Here is a 20,761-nt window from a genome sequence, read left to right on the forward strand (position 1 = left end):
TCCTGTTAATGTGGGATGGGCAGAAAGCAGGAAAACTGTATCCAAAACTGCATTAGAAAAGTATCTTTTAAATTATAATTAAAAGATAGCTAAGTGACTGAGAGGTCCTACATATTGTCTGCAAAGATTATGTAAATAAGTGCTGCCTGCTTATCTGAAGTTTATATTGTCTTAATTAAAGTCTATAACCATTTTATTCTAACTTCTAACTGCGTTTTTAGAGAATAAAAGTATGGAACAAAATTTTTAGAAAATAAATTTTGGCTTTAGTGCTTGACTTGAAGAGTTTGCTCAATAGGAACAAATAATGAATTTCAGTTGCTGCAAAAACTAAAGTGTTTAACTTTTAAGTGAATTGATTTCATAAGCATAACGATGCATTAGTACTGAAACACACAATCCTGCAGGTGGATTAAAAAAAACATCTCAAAGAAAAAACAACTTTGATTACAGTTCTTTTCCTTTATTCAGCTATGTCTTGAGTACAATGAAGAAAGAGGGAAAACCCCCACAGCTCAGTTTATGTGAAGTAGCACAATTTAAAACACTTTCAAGACAATCTTGCTGTTCTCCTCAGCTCTGGTTGCGAGAGGTTTGTAGAGGAATATCAGTTAAAGGCACATCCCAAGCCCTGCGACATGTGCTCACTATCCACTCATGCTCATTGTCATCTGTGGAAAGGGTTAGATGGAAATAAATTCTTGTTAATATCAGAAACAAAAGCTATTACTTGTTGCTCCCAGAGCAATAAAATATTTTTCATAATAGCTGTTTTTAGGACCAAATCGATTTTTTCAGCTGCTTTACAGCATTCTGGATATTTGAGTACAAAAAACAATGATGGACTTGCTTAAATAGTATCTTATCATCTTTGAGCTCCACAAAACAAAAACAATGCTGGAATTGGCTTTTTGAGTGTGTTATGGGGTAATTACACAACTTTTGGGGCGTCTGGACTAATTTACATAAGTTCTAGTTCAAAATCTGTAACTGTTGGGCATTCCAAATAAGCAATGGGATATTCTAGACCAAATTAAACACTGTTTGTAAACTTTACTGTGTGGTAATTTTCTTTGCAAAAATTAAATAAAAAAAAAAGAAAAAAGGAAAGCACTAATACTTTCCTTAGCATTGAAGAAAAAAACACTGGTTTAGTTCATCCCAAACATGTAGTGAAATGGCCTTTAAGAATTTTTTTGGGAGTGTTTGATTTTTTTTAAGTGAATGTGTGTTCGCTTATTGGATCAAAAACCCAGTTATGCATGACAAAATATTCAAATCATATTGTGATGAGGCAAATTAAATAAGTTTCACCAATTTCACATAAATCAATGTGAAAATCCCCTGCATTGATTAAGCATTACCAGATCTTTGTATTTCAGAAAATGAAAGAAGGAAAAAAATCTAAAACATTTTTCCACTCATTTTATTTTATTTTTTTTCTGAAAGCAAATTCCAGACGTCTCCTGGTTTTTGAAGACAATCAACAATCGCAATAAACAAAACACAACAACAAAAATGAACCGTCTTCTTATTCCGGTATAAAGGGTGCACAGTACGAAGAGGCTGAGCTCATTTTGTTGAGCTCATTTTAAGTGTAACAATCAGTAACTTGCATATTTAAACTGCAGGTCGTTTTGTACGCTAGACTGCAGAACTGAAGTGCCATTCAAATCTTGGATAAATTTGTCAAAGCAAGATAAGCCTAACAATTAGAGGAAAATAACTTCTTAGTGCCACTTCAGACACCAACAAATAATAACCCACCAAAAATGGACGCCAATCTTTTTTTCTTCTTTTTTTTTTATAAACCAAACGACCGCCAGAGGAGCCGATAATAAACCAGTTTCTCCTTGTTAGACGCTGAAACGAGAAGCTAATTGCAGGGGAAGTGAGCTTTTTCTGGAGCGCGCGCAGCTGCACGCACTTGAGCCGCTCGCGGGCCTCACCCCGAGGGTCCACGAAGCGCGCGGGGCCCCTATTGTAGATGCAGAGGTGCTGGTCTGCGGCTCGCGCGCTGATTGTGTGTAATTGGCAGTGGTGGGCGTGGACGCTAGCAGCCACTTCAAGGGCATAACAGCCCGGCTCTCCTTTCTACCTGCGCCGATCGCGAGGGCAATTGGACCCTCTATCGGCCACGCGACAGCTGCCACAGCAAACATTTGCGCCGTCTTTGTGACGTAGTTGAAAATGGGGCAGGTAATTACTGAAGGCAATATCCGTGTTTCCATGAGACTGACCTCAATTAGTCACAGCCCGCGGCTTAATGATGATTAGATTGAGACATTTTTATATTTGCTGTAATTCTGCCCTCTTCAGATTGTATAGCAGCGTTTATCTGAGGATTTAAGTCACATGTAATTGGCAGCTTAAGTTAAATGAAGGCACAGGTGGCTGGTATATTTTAAGCTTTGCATGCACTGTATTGAAGCATAACATTTCCAGTCCACGAACTTAAAAATAGACAGAATTTAGCTAGCTAATATCACACCTTTTATTTTCAGGGCTCTTGCACATATTTTACATCCAATTTTTTTATGTCCCAATTTTTAAATACTAAACATTATGTACCAAATGCTTAGCCAATGATTGGAATCAGTCAATTTTTATTTTAATTGGCTCTGATTGGAGATTTGTGCATACTAAATGATCTTATTTTTCCCCCCTCAATCGATTTAGTATATCAAAACTGAGAACTCCCTCCTTTTTCAGCTCAAGTGTCAGCCAACAGCTTGAACTTTTATGCACTATATAACAATCATTAGGCAAGTAAATCATACTGGGTCAACATGGAAATTGGGTAGATCAGAACCACAAAACCCCCCACAAAAAAACCCACAAATCAAAAATAGAGAGGAAGCATTTGATTGATGCATCTCTATAAAGGTTTAGAAGACGTTACAGTTGATTTTTCCCTCAAAGTCAGTATTTACTTTTGAAAAACCGATAGAAGAATGAAAAAATTGATGGACCAAAGGAAGGAAGAATGGAAGAGGAAACAGATGGATGGATAAATGGATGAATAGATAAAATGATATAAAGACTGAAAGAAGATTAAAACAAATGTGGAAAGTGTGGAGATATAAATAGTTGTTCATATTAATCCAGACCTTAAAAATAAAATACACTTCAGGTGTATTTGTCATAAGGATTTACTCTCTTATTTTACTCCCATTCAGCAGTTTTTGTTGTGCATAACGATCTGGACTGACAACAAACATGGATGAGCTTCATACAAGGCACACAGCAGTGAGTGTGGAAGCGATAATGGCACCTTGTTAGAGTCTGTTTATCTTAACCCTCAAAACACACTCTGAGGGAAAAGTGTTTCCTTCCAGCCTGATCGCTGCGATTTAACACTTGCACATGTACACAAAGAGTTACACCCAACCTGGCTCAATTAAAAAATCTGTTTTCTTCATTTGTGGTGATTTGCATAAGACATAATGGGGTTCTGCGGGACGTTAAAGTGAAACCGAGGCAGAAATAGGAGAAGTTTCGACTGCTCCTGTGACAGTTACCAGAGGCTCAGTTTAAGATCATTATGTGCTATTATCCTGCATGCACAGTTTGTAGAGGCACTACAGTGAAATCACACAATATGAAAACGCCAAAACAAACCTTCAAATGTGCTCACATAAGTCAAGCGTCTCCCAGAAACTGTCAGCAAATCAGCTTGTGGCTTTCATATCAGATTAAAACTAAAAAAAAAATACATTAATTCATCAGTCAAAGATCAGGGGATTAAGCTATAATTCTAGTTTTAGGGTGAAAGTCTGAAAGATGTTTGAAAAGGGAGAATTTCCAAAGAATTTTCAGTTCCACTCCCCAGAGCCCAGGCTGATTTTATCTGTCTGTAAAACACCTCGACTGGACGGGGACAAAGGGAGCAGGCCACGGTTCGGTCACTGGACGTGTTTTCCTTGGCAGTGGAATGTTTTCTGTCCACAGTTTCGGATGGAAGCAGTCATTCCAGCAACAGGAAAGTGAGACCAAATCATATGGCAACACACGGGCCATTCTGCTTAAGCGGGCATACAGTAAAAACTAAGCGGGAGGGGATTTGTTTTGAAAATAACTCACCGTGTTCAATCAGATGATGCTGGAGGTTTGATTGTGCAGATGTGACCTTTGCATCTTTTCTCCTTCTTTTTAATTACGCAAATCTCTCATATTACACCTCCAAAGTTAAGCGACGGTTCTAATCAGCAGCAACAAATTCAAACACAATTAAATGTCCCAAGAAGTCTCCTTGAAACTAAGTAAAACTGACATTTTTAATTTATTTGAAATATTCATTTTGTCCACTGTGTGGGTTGTATTCCAGATTTTTATTGTCTGTGTATTTGTGGATGCATGTTTTTTTTTTTTTTTTTTTATAAAAATGGCTAAATTGTTAACATTGAGGCCAATCAGGTTAAGGAAATTTGACTTAAGGGGGCTGAAACCAAAATGACGATTTCTGTGGCAATGAAAACCGATTTCGGCCTGTTGGTCCGACCATGCAGGACTCTTTAGTCAGCAGATCTTTTTGCTGCTGTGGCTCATACATGCATCTCCTCGTCTGTCCTGACTCTCAACTCTTACAAGTACTAATGCTATTTTGAATCATTGTGGCTGTTGCTCTCCTCCTCCCTGCCTTTACGGCAGGAATTCATTACGCTGCCATGCTTCCCGCTGGGCTGTACGTGTTTCCCTCGTTATGCTGTCCCCCCCCATCCCCAATCCACACTCGGCGACGACGTTGAATGGATGTTTTGGCTACTTGCATGTCTGTGCCATTTTTTTCTTCTTCTGTTTTCAAAACCAATGGACACATTTTTCATTTGGTGTCTAAATCTTATTTTAAGAATAGAAATACATACAGTATTGGAAAGACACGTCTTTAGGTTCACCAAGACACTCTGCTGAAAATAAGGACACACAAGACTGAGATATATGTTTGAACTTACTTCTTAAGCCCAGCGAACCATTTATGTCCACTCACTACTGCAGTTTCCTGTAGATTTTCGCATTCTTGTCCTGCAAGATGCTATGCAAAAATTGCTTCTGAGGTCCTCCAAAAGAATCTGTAACCACTTGGGAGATATTAGCCACAGATCCTATTGTTTTGCAGCTTGGCACCTTTCCAGCATGGCTTGTTTATCCATGTTAACATTAGTAACCAAGGAGGTCAGTAAATCAAACATGGCTCATGCTTCCCAGTTACATCTGTCCAAGCTAACAGAGCAGAATGCAGGTAAAAAGAAGCTTCATCTATGCAACATTTTTTTTTTATGTTTGTCTTCACTGGCAGAGTTTTCCACCGCCTCACATCCACAGCTGCATGGGGATCTCCTTCCTCTTTCTTGCCACAGTAAGCACCCCCACTGGGAGGGCGGGTCTTCCCTGTGTCCCATCGTCTTTGCAGTCCTCATCCTGGGCGGAAGCCGCTGGGCAATAAATTCAGTCTTCACACCCACCCTGACAAATATGCCTTCACCTCCCAGGGTTGAAAAATAAATCCTTACAGGATACAGAAGCATTCCTTTCAAGAGTTGTATATCAAGACAAAAGGGAGAGAATTCATAGGCATAAATAGTATTTGTCATCAGCCGCCACATATAGAGCACATCCCTCGGAGGGCATGAACACGACCATGGCCGAAAACAGGCAGACATCTATTCCACAGTTCCTGTTTTTCCTCTATATCTATTTAAATCAAGAGTGAGTATTGTTCAAAGGTGCTCTGTTCCTCATGCCTTCAGTCTTTGGTACACATTTTTTTCCCCCATATTCTCTCTCTGTTGCCCTTTCCCCCCTTATCTCATTTTTCTGTTCGTCACTGCCAGAGTTAAAATAGTAAAGAACTTGCAGCAGGAAGAAATATAAAAAGCACATTTTTGCAATCTTAAGCATCTGATATTGATCTAGATTTTATCTTCTGCCTTTACATGTAATAAAATAAGATCTGAGCGCTGGTGGAACTTCTGTTTTACATTGCAAATAGCTCATCTGAATACAAACCCTGCATAAAAAATAAAAAAGAAAACATTTAGGCGAGTTACTTGTACATTTCTTTCAGGATTTCTATCTGAATACCTATTTTTGTTATTCTGGGCAAACAGCTGGTAAATCTCAAATGCAGGATCAATCCGATAGAGATGAGAACTCTGACATTTTGGTTAATCTTTGCCATACTTGAAAATGAGATATAACAATCTGAGTCTTTAAATACTTGGTGCTGTTCAACAAAGATCCTGTTAAGAGACATAAAAGCCTCAAAAGGCAATGCAAGCATTCATGCTCACTGTACTTTTTCACATTATGCCCCATTTTAATCACAAACTTCAATGTCGTTTAAATGGGATATTATGTGATAGACAAACACAAACATAATTGTGAAGTGAAAAAAAAAACAAGAAATTTCACATTTTTGCTGAATAAAAATCTGGCAGAATTAGTCCCCTTAATAAGATGCCCCTAAATTAAATCTGGTACAACCAATTGCTGATTTTCTGATGTAATGTCAGCATAAATATGGTTGTTCTTAGAGGCTTCAGGGCAAGAATAAGCTTTTGAAAAACCTTTAAGTAGGCTTAGGTTAGAAAACTATGTTCTAAGCTTTCAATATCTCATACAGCGTCCAACTTCCAAAAGTATGGTACGAATGTTGACCAACCAAGGCATGGCTGTCTACTAAAACTGGCAGGTCAGGGAAGGAAACTATTTAACAGAGAAGCAGCCAGGAGGCTCATCGTACTCTGGAAAAACTGCAGAGGTCCAAAGTTCAGGTGGAGGAATGTGTGTACATGACAACTATTATATTGACATATGTGGAACTTTAGTTTTATTTGTCATATTTGGTGTTATAGACTGTATTCAATTTGTTCTTTAGTTCTGATTTTCCTGTGTGATTATCCTGATCAGTTTTTGCATTCAGTCATTTCTAGTCATTTTTCTCCAAGATCCTTTCATTATCTACCAAAGTGAGTTATGATCCTCTGAGAGCTCACTGCCAAGCAGGTTTTAAATGTCTCCCTATTCTGACATACGTGCTTCATTGCAGAGGTATTGGACAGCAGACAACGGCCCAGAACAAGTGGTGCTGTGGACCCTGAGGACCAGGTTTGGGGACCAGTGCTTTTCCTTCCATGCCTTTTCTCAAATGCTCCTCATGGCTGTGGTTTTGCTTTTCCTTCATGTTTCCCTCCTGTGCCAAGTAAGTTTGTTGCTTTCTGGATCAAAGTGCTGAAATGATTAGTATCCCCAGACAATTCCTCAGCATCTCCTGTAAGGTCCTGAGGTGAGCAACGGTATCATTTTCTGCAATGTGTCACATCAAGTCTGGGAGACTTGATGAACGGAGGATGACAGAATTAGAGAATATCTCTCTGGGCACCTGAAAGACTGCTTTTACTTTAAATTCTGGGCATTGATTCAGTCGTGAAATGTGCATCCAATGTTTCCTTTTGGACAAAAAAAAAAGAGAAAAAAGCCTGTAAAAGGATACCTGTCAGATGACATTACTCAGAAATTTCAAATCAGATAATACAGGGTCTCATTTAACTTCACTCCATAGGTTCATTGTGATCAAAACGTTCCTAGACCAAGGAAACTTTTAGAATATAGGCAAAGAGAAAATGTTCTTCTCAAACCACATTTATGAAACAACTGCACCTTTAGTTAGGCATAAAATCTACTTCTCAGGCAATATTGTCTGTGTTGCCACCTCTTATTCAATATTCTTTATCTAATCCTATTGGTTGTTCCTTTTAGAACCAGAACTACACAGCTGGACCTCTCTCTCCAAGCTTTCATCTTGGTTTATACCCTCAGGTCTTTCGGGCAACATCTGCTCCTCTACCACCACTATTCAGAAGTACAATATTTTAATTTGAATGTAATTTTTTTTTAATTCTATGTGGAATATGTAAAATTATGTTGAAAAAATAAAATAATCGAACATCTGAAGTCTTTTATTTATTCCACTTTTTAGGATTGAATTAACTGAATTGACTTTAAATTCCAATTGCGTCCTTCGCATATAAATACAATTTAGAAAAGAGACATTACTTTTTCCGTCATCTACATCTACTTTTCCTTTGCAGGATCGTGGACGGTGGTGGATATTTAGGGTTCACCTTCGCCTTGTCGCCAGTCCATCACAGTGTAACATAGAAATTTGCATAAACACGCCCACTCACTACCGAGGACAAAGTAGGCAGATTAATTAACCTAACACAGATGTTTTTAGACCAAGGAAGCTGGAAGCGCACAGTGAACCCACGCAAGCACAGAGGGAACATGCAAACTCCATGCAGAAAGATCACAGACTAAAATTTGAACCCAAGATCTTTTTGTTTCAAGACAGCAGTCTCACCAACCGCTCCACTCAACATTTTTTTCGAGACAACTGGAAAATGAATAAAAGACTATATGCTCTAAAGAGTTCTGCAAAGCCACATTGATCCTCCTTTAGAAGGATTCTTTGTTTTACACAAACTGAAACATGTTCAAGTTAAAACATAGGGCTTGAATGAACAGTAACACTGTTACTGTTGCAATGGTATTTCTTTACGAGGTCACTTAGTAAAAAGATTCAACATCTTTATATATCAGTGAAAGATGATTCACCGAACAAAAAAAAGTCTGTGTACATAATTTGAAATGGAAATTTGTGTTTGCTCTTGACTTTCATCTTTCTAATTTACTTTGGCACCACGGCCCTGCATGCTTGGATGTTCCTCACTCAGCCCGAGCCAATTTGGCAAAAGGTTAGTGGAAGAAAAATGCATAAACTGAAAGACGCGAGCTCAGTTTACTTTAAAGTAAAAGTGCAGTTACACAACAACTATAGGCTCTTTTTGTTCACAACATGCAGTTCACAAAATATGTGACTGCATTGTAACAGTGAAGACATCAGTTCGTGAGGATTGTCTTTGTGAGAAGGCTACAAAAGTGGTGAAACAACATATTTTATTTTCACGAACCACATGTTTGTTTTACCTGCATTTCTGAGGAATTCGCCAGAGTAGGAAGTGATGACTCTGATTTTTGGGTCATAGAAACCATCTGTACAATCATAGCAGCCATCAGGGATAACTGGTGGTGGGTGTATATTAGTCAGCTGAGTTTCTCCTGTGTCAACAGAAAGTTTGGTAAGCATTAAAGATTTGTTTTTCCTTTTCTTTTTCCATAATCATAATGTCAACTTGAAGGGCAAAATAATATTTGATGCTATTGCGCAACACCAAGGTGACTCCTGGTTGATTACTCAGTTTTTTCTAATGTGTTCCACCTGATTCTTTTTCCATGTAAGCGATGGAAAAGTCCCCAACTTTTAAAGCAGTTATTGGTAATTACAAAAACAGATGTTGGAATATCCTACAAATAATAGGAGGGTCACTCCATCAAAGATCGCAAGTAGATGGCCCCAAAAATTGCAAATAATGTTTTTTCAATGGTCAAACACCAATGATTTTGAGTTTTTCCTCATCTGAAATAACAAGTATAGTTAAAATATTCCAAAAAAATCAGAGTCTGACAATGAATATTTGGATTCTTAGACAGCTATATCGTGCAAACAGAAACTATATATTGCACATGTATGGCTTTTGAGGCATGTACGTGTAACGTTACAAAGTACATCGAAGCAGTTTTGTTATTGCAACATCAAAATAAATTCTAGAGTGCATGCCAGTAATATGCCCAGAACAGATATTTTTGTGGCTGAGATGCTAAAGCTCACAAAAAGTTGTGGGGACATAGCTATGAAGGAAAAAAAATAGAAAGGAGCTGGAAAAAATCATGTTGTCTTGTTGTGCAACTCTAATGTCTAGTTTTCACAGTTTTCAGCTAAAGTATTCATTATTTTCCAGCAAGATCATATTAAGTGGTATTTGGCACTTCCCATTCCTGGCCTTGCAAGAGCTATTAAAGCATCTGGACTTAATGAAACAAAAAAATAAATAAAAATGTGGCACACCCATTCCCATAAATTGGAAAACAATTCACCTCAAGAGCCAAAATTTCAATCTAATCTCATACTTATATGATCCAAATGATGTACTGTGTGTGGTTTTAAAAATCTAAATGAAAATGTTTCAGCTTTTTTATATGTAGTCTACCACTCTTTAAAATCAAAAGTAGCATTTGAATACATTTTTATTGCCTATCTTCTCTATTTGTTTTGTAATTTGTTGGATTTCTTTGCTAATTTTGATCCAAGCCTTTAAACCTGCCAATTATCTTCCTGTCACTTTACTATTTTTTTCTTTCACTTTGCTACTATGTGAATTATTTTGTTGTTTTTAAACTAATCGATGTGTGTTTGTAAGGAAACCGAACAGAGAAAAAAAAAAGGAATCAGAGCAAATACATAAACTCCAACCTGGTGGTATGAATCCATAGCATATTTCGGTGTAGAAACGCCTGTCATAACCATCACAGTAGGCCCAGTCCTTGTCCTTGTACTCCAGACCATCAGGGAAGACAAATGTCCCCTTAGGAAAGAAAACATAGAAAACACGAATCAGAATTTTGTCCCTCATAAATAGTTTCGGTGTTGCTACTTAATCCTCTTTTGATCAAATGTGCTGATTTTTGGCATAACTGTATGCTTTATTTTACAGTTGAAAACAAACAAGAAGTAAATGATGACATTTTAAAAGATGAAAGGCAGAAACAAACCTACACCAGTCAAGATAATGCTCAGAGTGTTGTTGAAAATTTCCCATGTGAATACTTCTTTGACAGAAAATAGTTCCTGCACAAACAGTTGCACATGAGGTCTAGGGGGTTATCCTGCATACCTCAGACATGGTTTCTGAAGAGATAAGTAGATGCTGAGGTTTTCAAATGACAGTCTACCAGCGCTTAAAGCGCCACAAAAGAATTTATATTTCCCCCTATTGTCTTTAGATTGAGACAGGCCTCTCTGAGATGGATATCTTAAACCTTTTTTGTGTGCAAAACCAACAATGTATGCAGAATAATAATTGCAAAAGTATTAAACACAAACTTAACTGTATCTTAATTGATTTTTTTTTTTGTGTGATAGAGCAACACCAAGGAAGTGAAAATTATTATTATTTTTTGCCACAACCAAATCTGGAAAGGGTGTTGTGCAGAATTTGTTCAGCAATCCTGAGAAGATGCTTTAAACAATCAAACTGTGATGCAATTACAGCTTCAAATATTTTAGGGCACTTTCAGTTTTGCAAAAAAAAAAAAAAACAACGAAAGAAAATTAATGCTAAGTTTCAACTGATCAGAGCACATCTCTATCCATGTTTGCTGCGCCTCCTATATCGGTTGAGGAAAATTGTTGTTGTGAATAATTAATATGTGTCCTGTCAACAGCTTTTCCCAACTGAGCTGTGAGCTTCAACGCACAGGGATATAACATGATAGGATGCGTAAAAGATCAAGAGTATGAAGCCACAATAGTTCATGCTTTGGAAACACTGTATCGACTAATACTTTTTATAATTTTTAATAGAGGAAATGGCTAATATTTCAATATTGAATTAAAATACTAAAAGAGATTATACATAAAGAAAAAACAAGACTCCTTAGTACTGCATCAGCTAATCTGAAGACTCTTTGAAAAGAGCTAGGTTCTCAGGCTGGCACTGAATGCAGGTGGAAGGTAGCATGAGCCAAGATTTACCATGGTTCAGAGCTGCCAACATTTAAAATGGAGTACAACTACAGCAATGATAAAAAAATAAATAAAAAATAAATAAAAAATGGAATGATCGTTTTACTTGCAAAGCTCATGAAAGATCATATCAGAGCAGGGAAGAACAAAGCATGATACTTGGAAATAATGGGAGCAACATAATTACCCCAACAATAATGGTGAGTGATTGCTAAAAGGGAACAGATGTAGCATTAAGTATAACCAATGTGAAACACAGTCATGTATGTGGATGGATGCAATCCAAAATTAAAGCAAGAAACACACACAAAGAAACTCACGTCTACAGCTATGCCTTCCTCCCAGGTGGCTTTATATTTACTTCCATTTATAAAGTATAGCACGCCTTTGCCATGAAACTTCCCATCTTTTATGTCTCCCACATACTTAGTATCCGTGGGAAAGGTATATTCTCCATAACCTTCCATCCTATGGTTAAAAAAATAAAAAGATTAACAAATTCATTATCAACTTCTTCTCGACTGATAACTTGCTATGCCCCAATATTAATACAATTTAGCTTTTTTTCTTCTTTTTTTAATACACTTACCTTCCATGTTTTATATTTCCTTTGTATCTGTTTCCAATCAGCTCCATTGCTTAAACTGTTTTGTGTTTTCTGGAAACACCAAAATATAGAAAAAGACTAAGTGGAAAAAAAACCCCAACAACTTTAATTTAGAACAATAAAAATGTCAGAAAGAAAGGTTACTAGCGGTAATTTTCGCATGTACTCCAACACAACCACAAAGAAAGGAGATTAAGATAGGGTAATGTTTGTGCAACGTTACCATGGCAACGTGGTAAGGGTTACGCTTTGCTTAGCCGACTGCTTAAAAGATTAAAAATAAAACAAATGCCAAGCGAAAAGATTACTTGTTTTTATTTTTTCGTAAATAAGTTATTTCAAATAATTTCTTTAAATGCTTTAAGATTTTCACATAGCTCGTACGTGACTGCGTCATCAGAATGATGACGACGACGTAAGCTGACCTTCCTCTCTGCGGCCTTGTCGTTCTCGTCCCTGAAACAGGCGAGGAGGACGTTGAATGGTTTTTCCTGCCGTGTTTGATTTCAGTCGCCTGAATTAGAAAACCAGCAGTTGGCCATGCCGACAACACTGGAAGTACCGACTCTGCAGGAGCTGAAAGTGGATGAGGTAAGCGGTGGTTGCTGTTACTAAGAGAAGGCATGGTAGCTAACTAGCAAGCTAACCGGCTAGCTGCTAAAACTGTCCCATTGAAGTTGTCATATTGGTGAAAGTCAGTTACAAGAATTGCTAGATGAATTATTCATAAATGAAATAACTGTGTGCACGTCCACCAGCCATAAAAACAAAACAAAACAAATGTATGTATGTCCTTCTGAAGGAACTACGCTAAGAGGATGATAACGTTGGTTTGCGGCACGACAAACAAGTCATATTTCGCATACTGCTTCTTATTAGATAACAATGACTTCATAGCAACTACTTTACATCCTTCGTTTAACTGTATTTGCAATTCAGGTGGCTTCGTTTTGGGAAAAAAAAAATATGTCCTTGAAAGACAGGTCATCGCTGTCGGTTGTTCAGGTCATTGTCAACACTGAGATAAACTGGAAGCTTTCTGTATTTCAATAGTTGTTTAATTTACGGAACACTTGACGATCTTTGTCGTATTCCCATCTATAAAACCACTATTTATGCAGCAAATCTGTTACTTTTATTAATATGGCAGATCTTGTGCAGAATTATATAACAATTGCTAGCAAGTTTTTTACTTCATTGTTTCAGCATATGCCTGTCTTGTCTTTATTTTGTCTGTATTTTTGCAGTTCACTCAAGCCTTTGCTAAGAATGGAAGTTTATTTATGCATTTGCAGATACAGACAAAGCTGTGTACCACCTTCAGAAAAATGCATATGACACATGACAAATATTCTTTGATTGCAGTAGGATTTGTGAAGTTTTATAGTTGTTTATTTCTATAAATATCTTAGCTGCAAAGGCTGGTGTATAATAAAGTGAAAAACACTCTTGTCATCGAATGTAAGAGCATTTGAACAGACACAAAAGCATGTATGAAGAGACTTAATGAAGAAGTCTCCTTTTCCTCCTCACAAAAGTTTAGGGCAAACAGACCAGTGCACAATGTGACAACGCTATGATGTGATTTGCACCCTAAAACATTTGTCAGTATAGTTTTATAATTTAGAAAATTAAAGGGGGAAGGTGGGGTATCAAAAAAAGACTAGAAACAGTATCACTTTAAATTCTAATAAAGCAAATAAAACCTATACATTGCATATCTTAATTTAATCGTTCATGTTTTCAGGAAGTAACTGAGATCAAGGGAAAAACATACTCGAAAACATCTTAAACATATTAGCTTTACATTTCCCGTTAAAGCATTTACTGAATGCTTTAAAACACCACCACACAAGCAGTGGTGGTGTTTTATTTGCTGTGTGTTTTACATGTCAACTAATCCAGTAAGTATTTTAGTGAAGAAGAAAAATATCCAGGATCAAATAGCCGACAGCTTAATCCACTGCTTTGTTAGTTAAACGTCTGGGGGGAAAAACGTTTGAGGGGATTGTGGGAAACAGATTTTCTTAAAACATGGATCACATATATTTTTTTTTGCATTGTCTTTTTCTTAAAATTAACTTTTCTCCTTGATCAAGAATGTAATTGATTAGTATTTTAAGGATGAAACGATTAAAATGGCACATTCCCTAAATTCTAGATCTGCCTTTAATCGACACACCTTTGTTTATTCATCTCTCATTTAGGAGCAAAAATTTTAGGCTGCATGAAGAGGCTAAAAAAAAGAATTATTTTGACCTTTTTTAATTGGTCGTTTTTTCACAACCCCCAGAATGACGAAATGTTTTGTCATTCTATTTTGCTTTAGGTAAACGTCTCATCTGCAGTTCTGAAGGCTGCTGCACACCATTATGGCTCCCAGTGTGACAAACCCAATAAGGAGTTTATGCTCTGTCGCTGGGAGGAGAAGGACCCAAGAAAGTGTATACAAGAAGGGAGGAAGGTCAATGAATGTGCCGTTAACTTCTTCAGGTAACTTTAGTTATTCTGCATTTTATGTTTGTGATCCCTAATCCATAAGAATGGAAACAGTGCCTGGCGCATTTACCCAAAATCTTAGCTTCTGTGCAAGATGACATTTAGAAAGATTGGTTGACTAACTGGTTTCTTGAGTTCATGGTTCATATTTAAGGGTGAAAAATAAGTGTGTAACAATTTTCTTTGCCTTTTTAAGAAGAAATATTCTTCTGGTATTTGAGAGAATTCAGCACTCTGTTGATTGTGAAGAATAATTACATTTTCCGATTTAAAAATTGCATGCCTGCTGTCATCTGCAAAACGGATCCTAGGTCCCGTGCTCAGAGAGTGATTAAAGATGTGGCTGAACGCTGGAGCCAACACAGTGCAGACTTTAGGAGTCCATATGAAACTCTGGTCATAAGAGGTTTGTGGTCAGAGTTTGTATGTTTCTTACTCAGTGATGGACATGTGGGAAGAAAATGTGGTCTGAAGTTGCAAATGTTGGTCCTAGATAGTTGTTTTTATGGACTTCAAAGCTGTTATGTAGGCTGAAGCTTTAAAAAGTTTCAGGTTTTGTGTCTTGTTCTGCAATTAGGCTTTGCAATTTATTATGGGCTGTAGAGGCTTGTAACAAAAACTAGTGCTGAACGACAGTAGGAGAAAAAGCTGGTGAGATTTTAAGGCTGAATGGAGGGAGGATTGATGATGTAAGGTTCATATTTTATGAAATATTTCAGAAATTCAACCTCAGACAGTATATATGGTGGTTTTTTTTTTTATTATGTGGCAGATTGACGTGTTGAGAAGGGCAAAGTTTAAAGTTTTTTACACAGAAGAGATCTTTAATTGTCAAAGTAGTTCCAAATTTCTGTACATATAACGATAAGACATTTTACACCTTGATAATGATTTATACAAAATATTTTTTATAAAAGTGAATTTAAAAAAACTTCAAAATTTTGGTTGAACATTTGTTTACTTCTTGTTTTCCAAGACACATTTTGATGTCAACAGTTGGTTTCCATTGTGTAAAAGGTATTCAATAAGGCTGTAACCATACAAATGTTAGAACATATGCTGCTGTTTTTCATGATCTTATTATTTTTCATCTCATATAGGAGTCAGCATTTTCCAAGACTGAAAAAATACTGACATTTTGACAATAACTACAACAATAAAATTGGTCTGACCTACTTGGACGTTTGTGAACAATTTATTTTTCTAGTTTTGAATGAAAAATGTCTTCAGTTTTACAGCAATAAGTCACTTGTCTGTTGCTTTGATGTTTCTGTAGGTAACAAATGTCATTTCTGAAAACCAGAAAACAACAAAAAAACTTTTTTCCTTGCTGACCGTTGCGAGCCATACTTAGCAGCAGATTGAAATCTAATTGCATGTCTGTATACATCTCAGACAAATCAAGGGAAACTGTGCCGAGTCCTTCACGGAGTACTGGACCTGCTTGGATTACACCAACCTGGCAGAACTGCGTCACTGCCGCAAACAGCAGCAAGCGTTTGACAGCTGTGTCCTTGATAAGTTGGGCTGGGTGAGACCTGACCTGGGAGAACTATCTAAGGTGAGGCAGACGAGGAATGTACTGTGGTTCTCTGTTTGTGCTGATTATACACACCCCAACACAAAATGTTCATCATCTGAACTTTGAGTAAAATTCACACAGTTTCAAAATCTGATGGCATTGCAAAAATACATTGTATGATCCAGTTGCTTTAAATGAACAGAAACGTTGTGTCTGACATTAATTTTTACTCTAATTTTGACATAGAGGTTTATGATAAATATAAACACCATCTACATGTTGTTCTGTTATTTACATTTTGCAATATGTTAAATCTGTTTAGTCATTTTCCTCCTCATAGAGTAGCACAGAGTGTTACTGAGTATAAACGGACTGTCCTGGTTAATTATTTGGACTCTGTAACTGGCAGTCAGCTCACACCAGGCCTTTTAGTAAACAGTACAAAGCTGCTTGTTGATGTTTTTAAACAATCAAATCACTTTTTCTTATAAGCGATAGAAAAATCTTGAACTTTTCTCTTCAGCCAGTGGACTGCAGGTAGCAGGTGGAAAGGGTCAGTGCTATGTTACTCTATGACCACTTTGAATGTTAAACTATAAGTGGCTGGACAGTGTAGGTATTAGAGCAACGGCTCCCCTTTGTTAAAATTGAAATATCAAAAATATGTTTTCTCCTGCACTCAAACGAATCAGATCATCAGACATATTTATGATCTTTACTAAAAAGATTAGGAATCTAATCTTTTTTTTTTTTTTTTTAAAACCTGCAAACTAAAAATAGTTTTTTGAAAGAATAAGATTTAGTCATAGTTGAGTTCCTATTCTTCACTTCAGAGGCGTTTCAGCTTAGTTCACTTGTTGAATTGGCTAGTTTACAAGTAAACTTTAACTATTTTACTAGTTTCCACAAACTAGTTTACTACTGATTTGTTTCCAGATCAGTTTGATTTGGAAACAGATCATCTTGGTGAGTTCTATTCAGCAGGACAGTCATGGGGAGGAAACTGTAAACTCTTAACATGGTCTAATTAAAGCAGTATATATATCTAAGTTTGTATAAACTATTAAAAACCCCAATTAAATGTTTTTAATCAGGGGACCGAATTCAGAATCTTCTGCCTTCACACTATAATGCTTGTTTTTTTTAAGCAGAATCACAACCATTTTAAAACGTTGATATGCTGTGATAATGGTAACATACTCACCTGTAAAGACATGATTGCTTCTGCAATGAACATCTAATAAACCTTTGAATATATATATATGTTTTCATTTGCTTTCTGACAGGTAACCAAAGTGTCGACCTCGCGGCCTCTCCCAGAGAACCCCTACCACTCTAGACCGCGTCCTGAGCCCAATCCGACAATCGAAGGCAAACTGGAGCCTGCCAAACATGGCAGCAGGTTATTCTTCTGGACCTGGTGAAACGGCACCAGGAGAAAAAAAACAAAACAATCTATCACCCTCCAAAGTCATGGTTTCTGTCCAAAAACAGTGAGGCTAGCTATGAGCATCCATGTAATGATGATATCAGGTGGTTTAAATCGCTCAGGTCTGAGCTTTTAGCACCTTTTTCTGTGGGTGTGGTTGGATTTGGACAGGGCTCATGTCTGTACAGCCTTTTTAAAAGCAGCAACGCACCGTCTTTGTCAAACAGTTTGATGAAGGAAAGAAAAACAGATGATTGGGAAAACAAAATTAATCAGTTCATGCAGCTTTCTTAAACATTTCTGTAAATGTAATGAGTGAACAAAAACAACAAGTTGTCATTGTTGTCAGATAATAAAGATTTAAATTATATTTCTGGAGTTTTTTTGCGTCTTGCTTGCTCCTTATTACTCACATGACCCATATTAAACTTTCTGTAACCGTAGCAACATCAGGTATTTAGAGCTGTAATTGTAGAGCTGTGTTTTGCCAGAAAGATTCAAGCTGAAGTTAAAGGTCAGAGCTCAGGGTCAGTACCTGCAGCCAGCGAGAAAGAGGCTTCTGCTTCCTCCCTTTCTCTCGGCGCTCTTCCTGCCTCTGACCTGGACTGGAAGAAGACCAGAGGGGCAGCGCGCACAGATTCACAGCAAAGGTATGTTATTGCCGACGGCACGTGTGCACAAACACACTTCGGTGACCTTGGATCTAAGGAGAAGCGAGGCCAAGTCAAAGACGCGCTGGCCTGTGGAACATGTGGGGCCGTGCCAACTCTCACACACAGGCGCTCACGTATGACAGAGACCGAGTTCAAGCAAAGGAACACACAGTGTCTATTAAAAAAGTATTCACCCCTTTGGATGGTTTACCCTTTTGTTGCTTTCACAAATCAGTCGGGATCAACAAAATGTGGCTTTGTTGACGGAAACATTTTCAGAAAAACCCTTTCAATGTCAAAATGAAAACTCAGTTTTACAAAACAATGACATATTTGGAGGGTGTGCAGGTGTACCCCTCCTCTTGTCTGATGACTGATGGAGGTAGACAACACATAATGGATGTATAGTCATTTGTCTCCCTTTACTTTGATTCCCCTCGATTTTAACTTACTACCTTCAGCTCACCCACTTAGTAGTCTAGATTTGTGTAATATCAATTTAAATGCAGTTTTTTAGCAGTAACCCATAATAACTATGGAGGAGCTGCAATGATCCACAGCTAAGGTGAAATAACCACATTCTTATATCACGACTTTCTCTTTATCATGGAAACATTGAATGTTCAGCAGAGAAAAGTCAACATAATTTTCCAGTGGCCCCTATGTGAGTATGTACTGTTTTTTTTTTTTTTTTTTCTGCAATGCAGGTAGTATTTCATCAAGTTTACAAACGAGGTGTTGGTGACAGCAGTTTCAGAAATCCCCTCGCAAGGTGTGGTCTAGATCTGCAGCTTGCACAGGAAATGTCTGACAGACCCTCTTCTGACCTGGACAGACAGACAAAGAGAGAAGGGATGCAGAGGGGAACAGAGGTGTGGACAGAGGGAAGCGGTAAGGAGAAGGGGGTGTTACTGGCAAGAAGTGGCAAACAGAAAAAAAATAAATGAAAAATAGGGGAGGAAAGCAAAAAAGAGGAGAATATACAAGTGAAGAATGATAGAAAGTAATAAAACTACTAAACTGAAAGGAGAAAGCTGAGAGTCAAAGTCAGGAACGATTTCAAAACGGATCGATGATAGATAAAGAGTAGGGGCTCAGAGGTTGTTCAGGGGCTGGCGGTGAGGCCCGGGGCTCGTGGCAGGCCCGTCTCCATGCGACTTGCAGGAAGCGGGAGGTCATCAGTGTTTGACACAGCACTGCCACAGGAAGGGCGCTCTGGCACAGGAAAGAAATACAATACAAAGTTTTTTTTTTATTTTTTTTTTTTAAAGCTACAACCCGCCTCGGAGATTGACGCGTTAAAACGCTGAAGCAGCCTGGCTTGCTCATGTTTCAATATCTCTGTTGTCTTGCAGAATGAATGTTTGAAAGGTTCATCTGTTAACCAGAACCCCAGAACAGTTTTTTTTTTCTCCAAAGATGTTGAGAATGTAAATTTGTTCAGATCATTTCTAGAAAAACCATCTTCACATCATACATCTTCAGCTGGCTTATTTGTCTGAAACACTACCTTGAAATGTCCACATCTGTTGCATCAGGACCTCTAAGAGCCAACAACATGTGGGTATATTTCACTAGACAAACTCCGAAATGTAGGTGCTTTTGATTTGTTTATGTTGGCTCTCCCTCCTTCCTACTGGGCTCTGATCTTTAGACACTACACACTGCTGAGTGTTACTTTCATGTGCCCCATCGTCCCCCTGCCCCTCCTCATGTTGCACAGGTTGGCTTTGAACTACTATGCAGGCTGGCGCATAAAGCACATGGCCCACCAGGTCACGAGTACCACCACTGCATCCCCAACCAGCACTTAAGGGGATTACTAATCTGAGAGCTTCAAAAGATTAAACTTCTACAGGAAACAGGAGCGTAGAAAAGCTCCATCTACCAGACGACGTCGGTCTGGGGGAAAGCATTCCCTGCTCCTCTTGTAACCATGAGATGTTTGAGGGGTTTATTTCATGTTCAGGCCATTTTAAATCACTCCACAGCAAATCAATGAGATGAAGATCCGGGCTTCGACTTGACCCGTGACTTTCCTTTTTTTTTTTTTTTTTTTTTTTAATTCCCAGCGAATCCTTGGCGGATTCACTGATATGTTTTGATAGATCATTATCATGCTGCAGGCTCCAGTTACTGTTCAGCTTTAATTTCTTCACAAATCATTTCACATTTCTCTCTGATTCAGAGTGGAACTTATGGTAATGGTTAGAGTTAGTCCGGTTCTGCTGTGGTGAAGCTTTTTTTTTTTTAAAAAAAAAAAAAAAAAGCCCTGCAAAAAAAAGCCCTGCAAATTTGAACTCTGCTGATGTGAGTTTTTGCCCCTGGAATGCTGTATTTTATTTACACCAAACATGTAATTGCCTCTGTTGTCCAATCATTTTCCTTTTAGACTCAAATGTCCAAA

The 20,761-nt window shown here is 37.7% G+C and overlaps 2 protein-coding genes across 2 annotated transcripts; one reads left to right on the forward strand and one right to left on the reverse strand.

Annotated features, from left to right (window-relative positions):
• Nucleotides 1-442: 442 nt before the first annotated feature.
• Nucleotides 443-12,474, reverse strand: morn5 (MORN repeat containing 5). The gene is made up of 5 exons (XM_007569737.2): nucleotides 12,234-12,474; nucleotides 11,965-12,112; nucleotides 10,373-10,484; nucleotides 8,989-9,120; nucleotides 443-671 (listed from the first exon to the last, which is right to left on the reverse strand). Exons 1-5 carry the CDS (start codon nucleotides 12,278-12,280, stop codon nucleotides 574-576), a joined length of 537 nt encoding a protein of 178 aa, XP_007569799.1. The 5' UTR covers nucleotides 12,281-12,474; the 3' UTR covers nucleotides 443-573.
• Nucleotides 12,475-12,649: 175 nt separating this feature from the next.
• Nucleotides 12,650-17,726, forward strand: ndufa8 (NADH:ubiquinone oxidoreductase subunit A8). The gene is made up of 4 exons (XM_007566746.2): nucleotides 12,650-12,842; nucleotides 14,581-14,744; nucleotides 16,146-16,311; nucleotides 17,559-17,726. The coding sequence occupies exons 1-4, from the start codon at nucleotides 12,792-12,794 to the stop codon at nucleotides 17,694-17,696; spliced, it is 519 nt and encodes a 172-aa protein (XP_007566808.1). The 5' UTR covers nucleotides 12,650-12,791; the 3' UTR covers nucleotides 17,697-17,726.
• The last annotated feature ends 3,035 nt before the right edge of the window (nucleotides 17,727-20,761 follow it).

This window comes from Poecilia formosa, unplaced genomic scaffold, assembly GCF_000485575.1.
Source record: "Poecilia formosa unplaced genomic scaffold, Poecilia_formosa-5.1.2 Scaffold6, whole genome shotgun sequence".
NCBI classification, from domain to species: Eukaryota; Metazoa; Chordata; class Actinopteri; order Cyprinodontiformes; family Poeciliidae; genus Poecilia; species Poecilia formosa.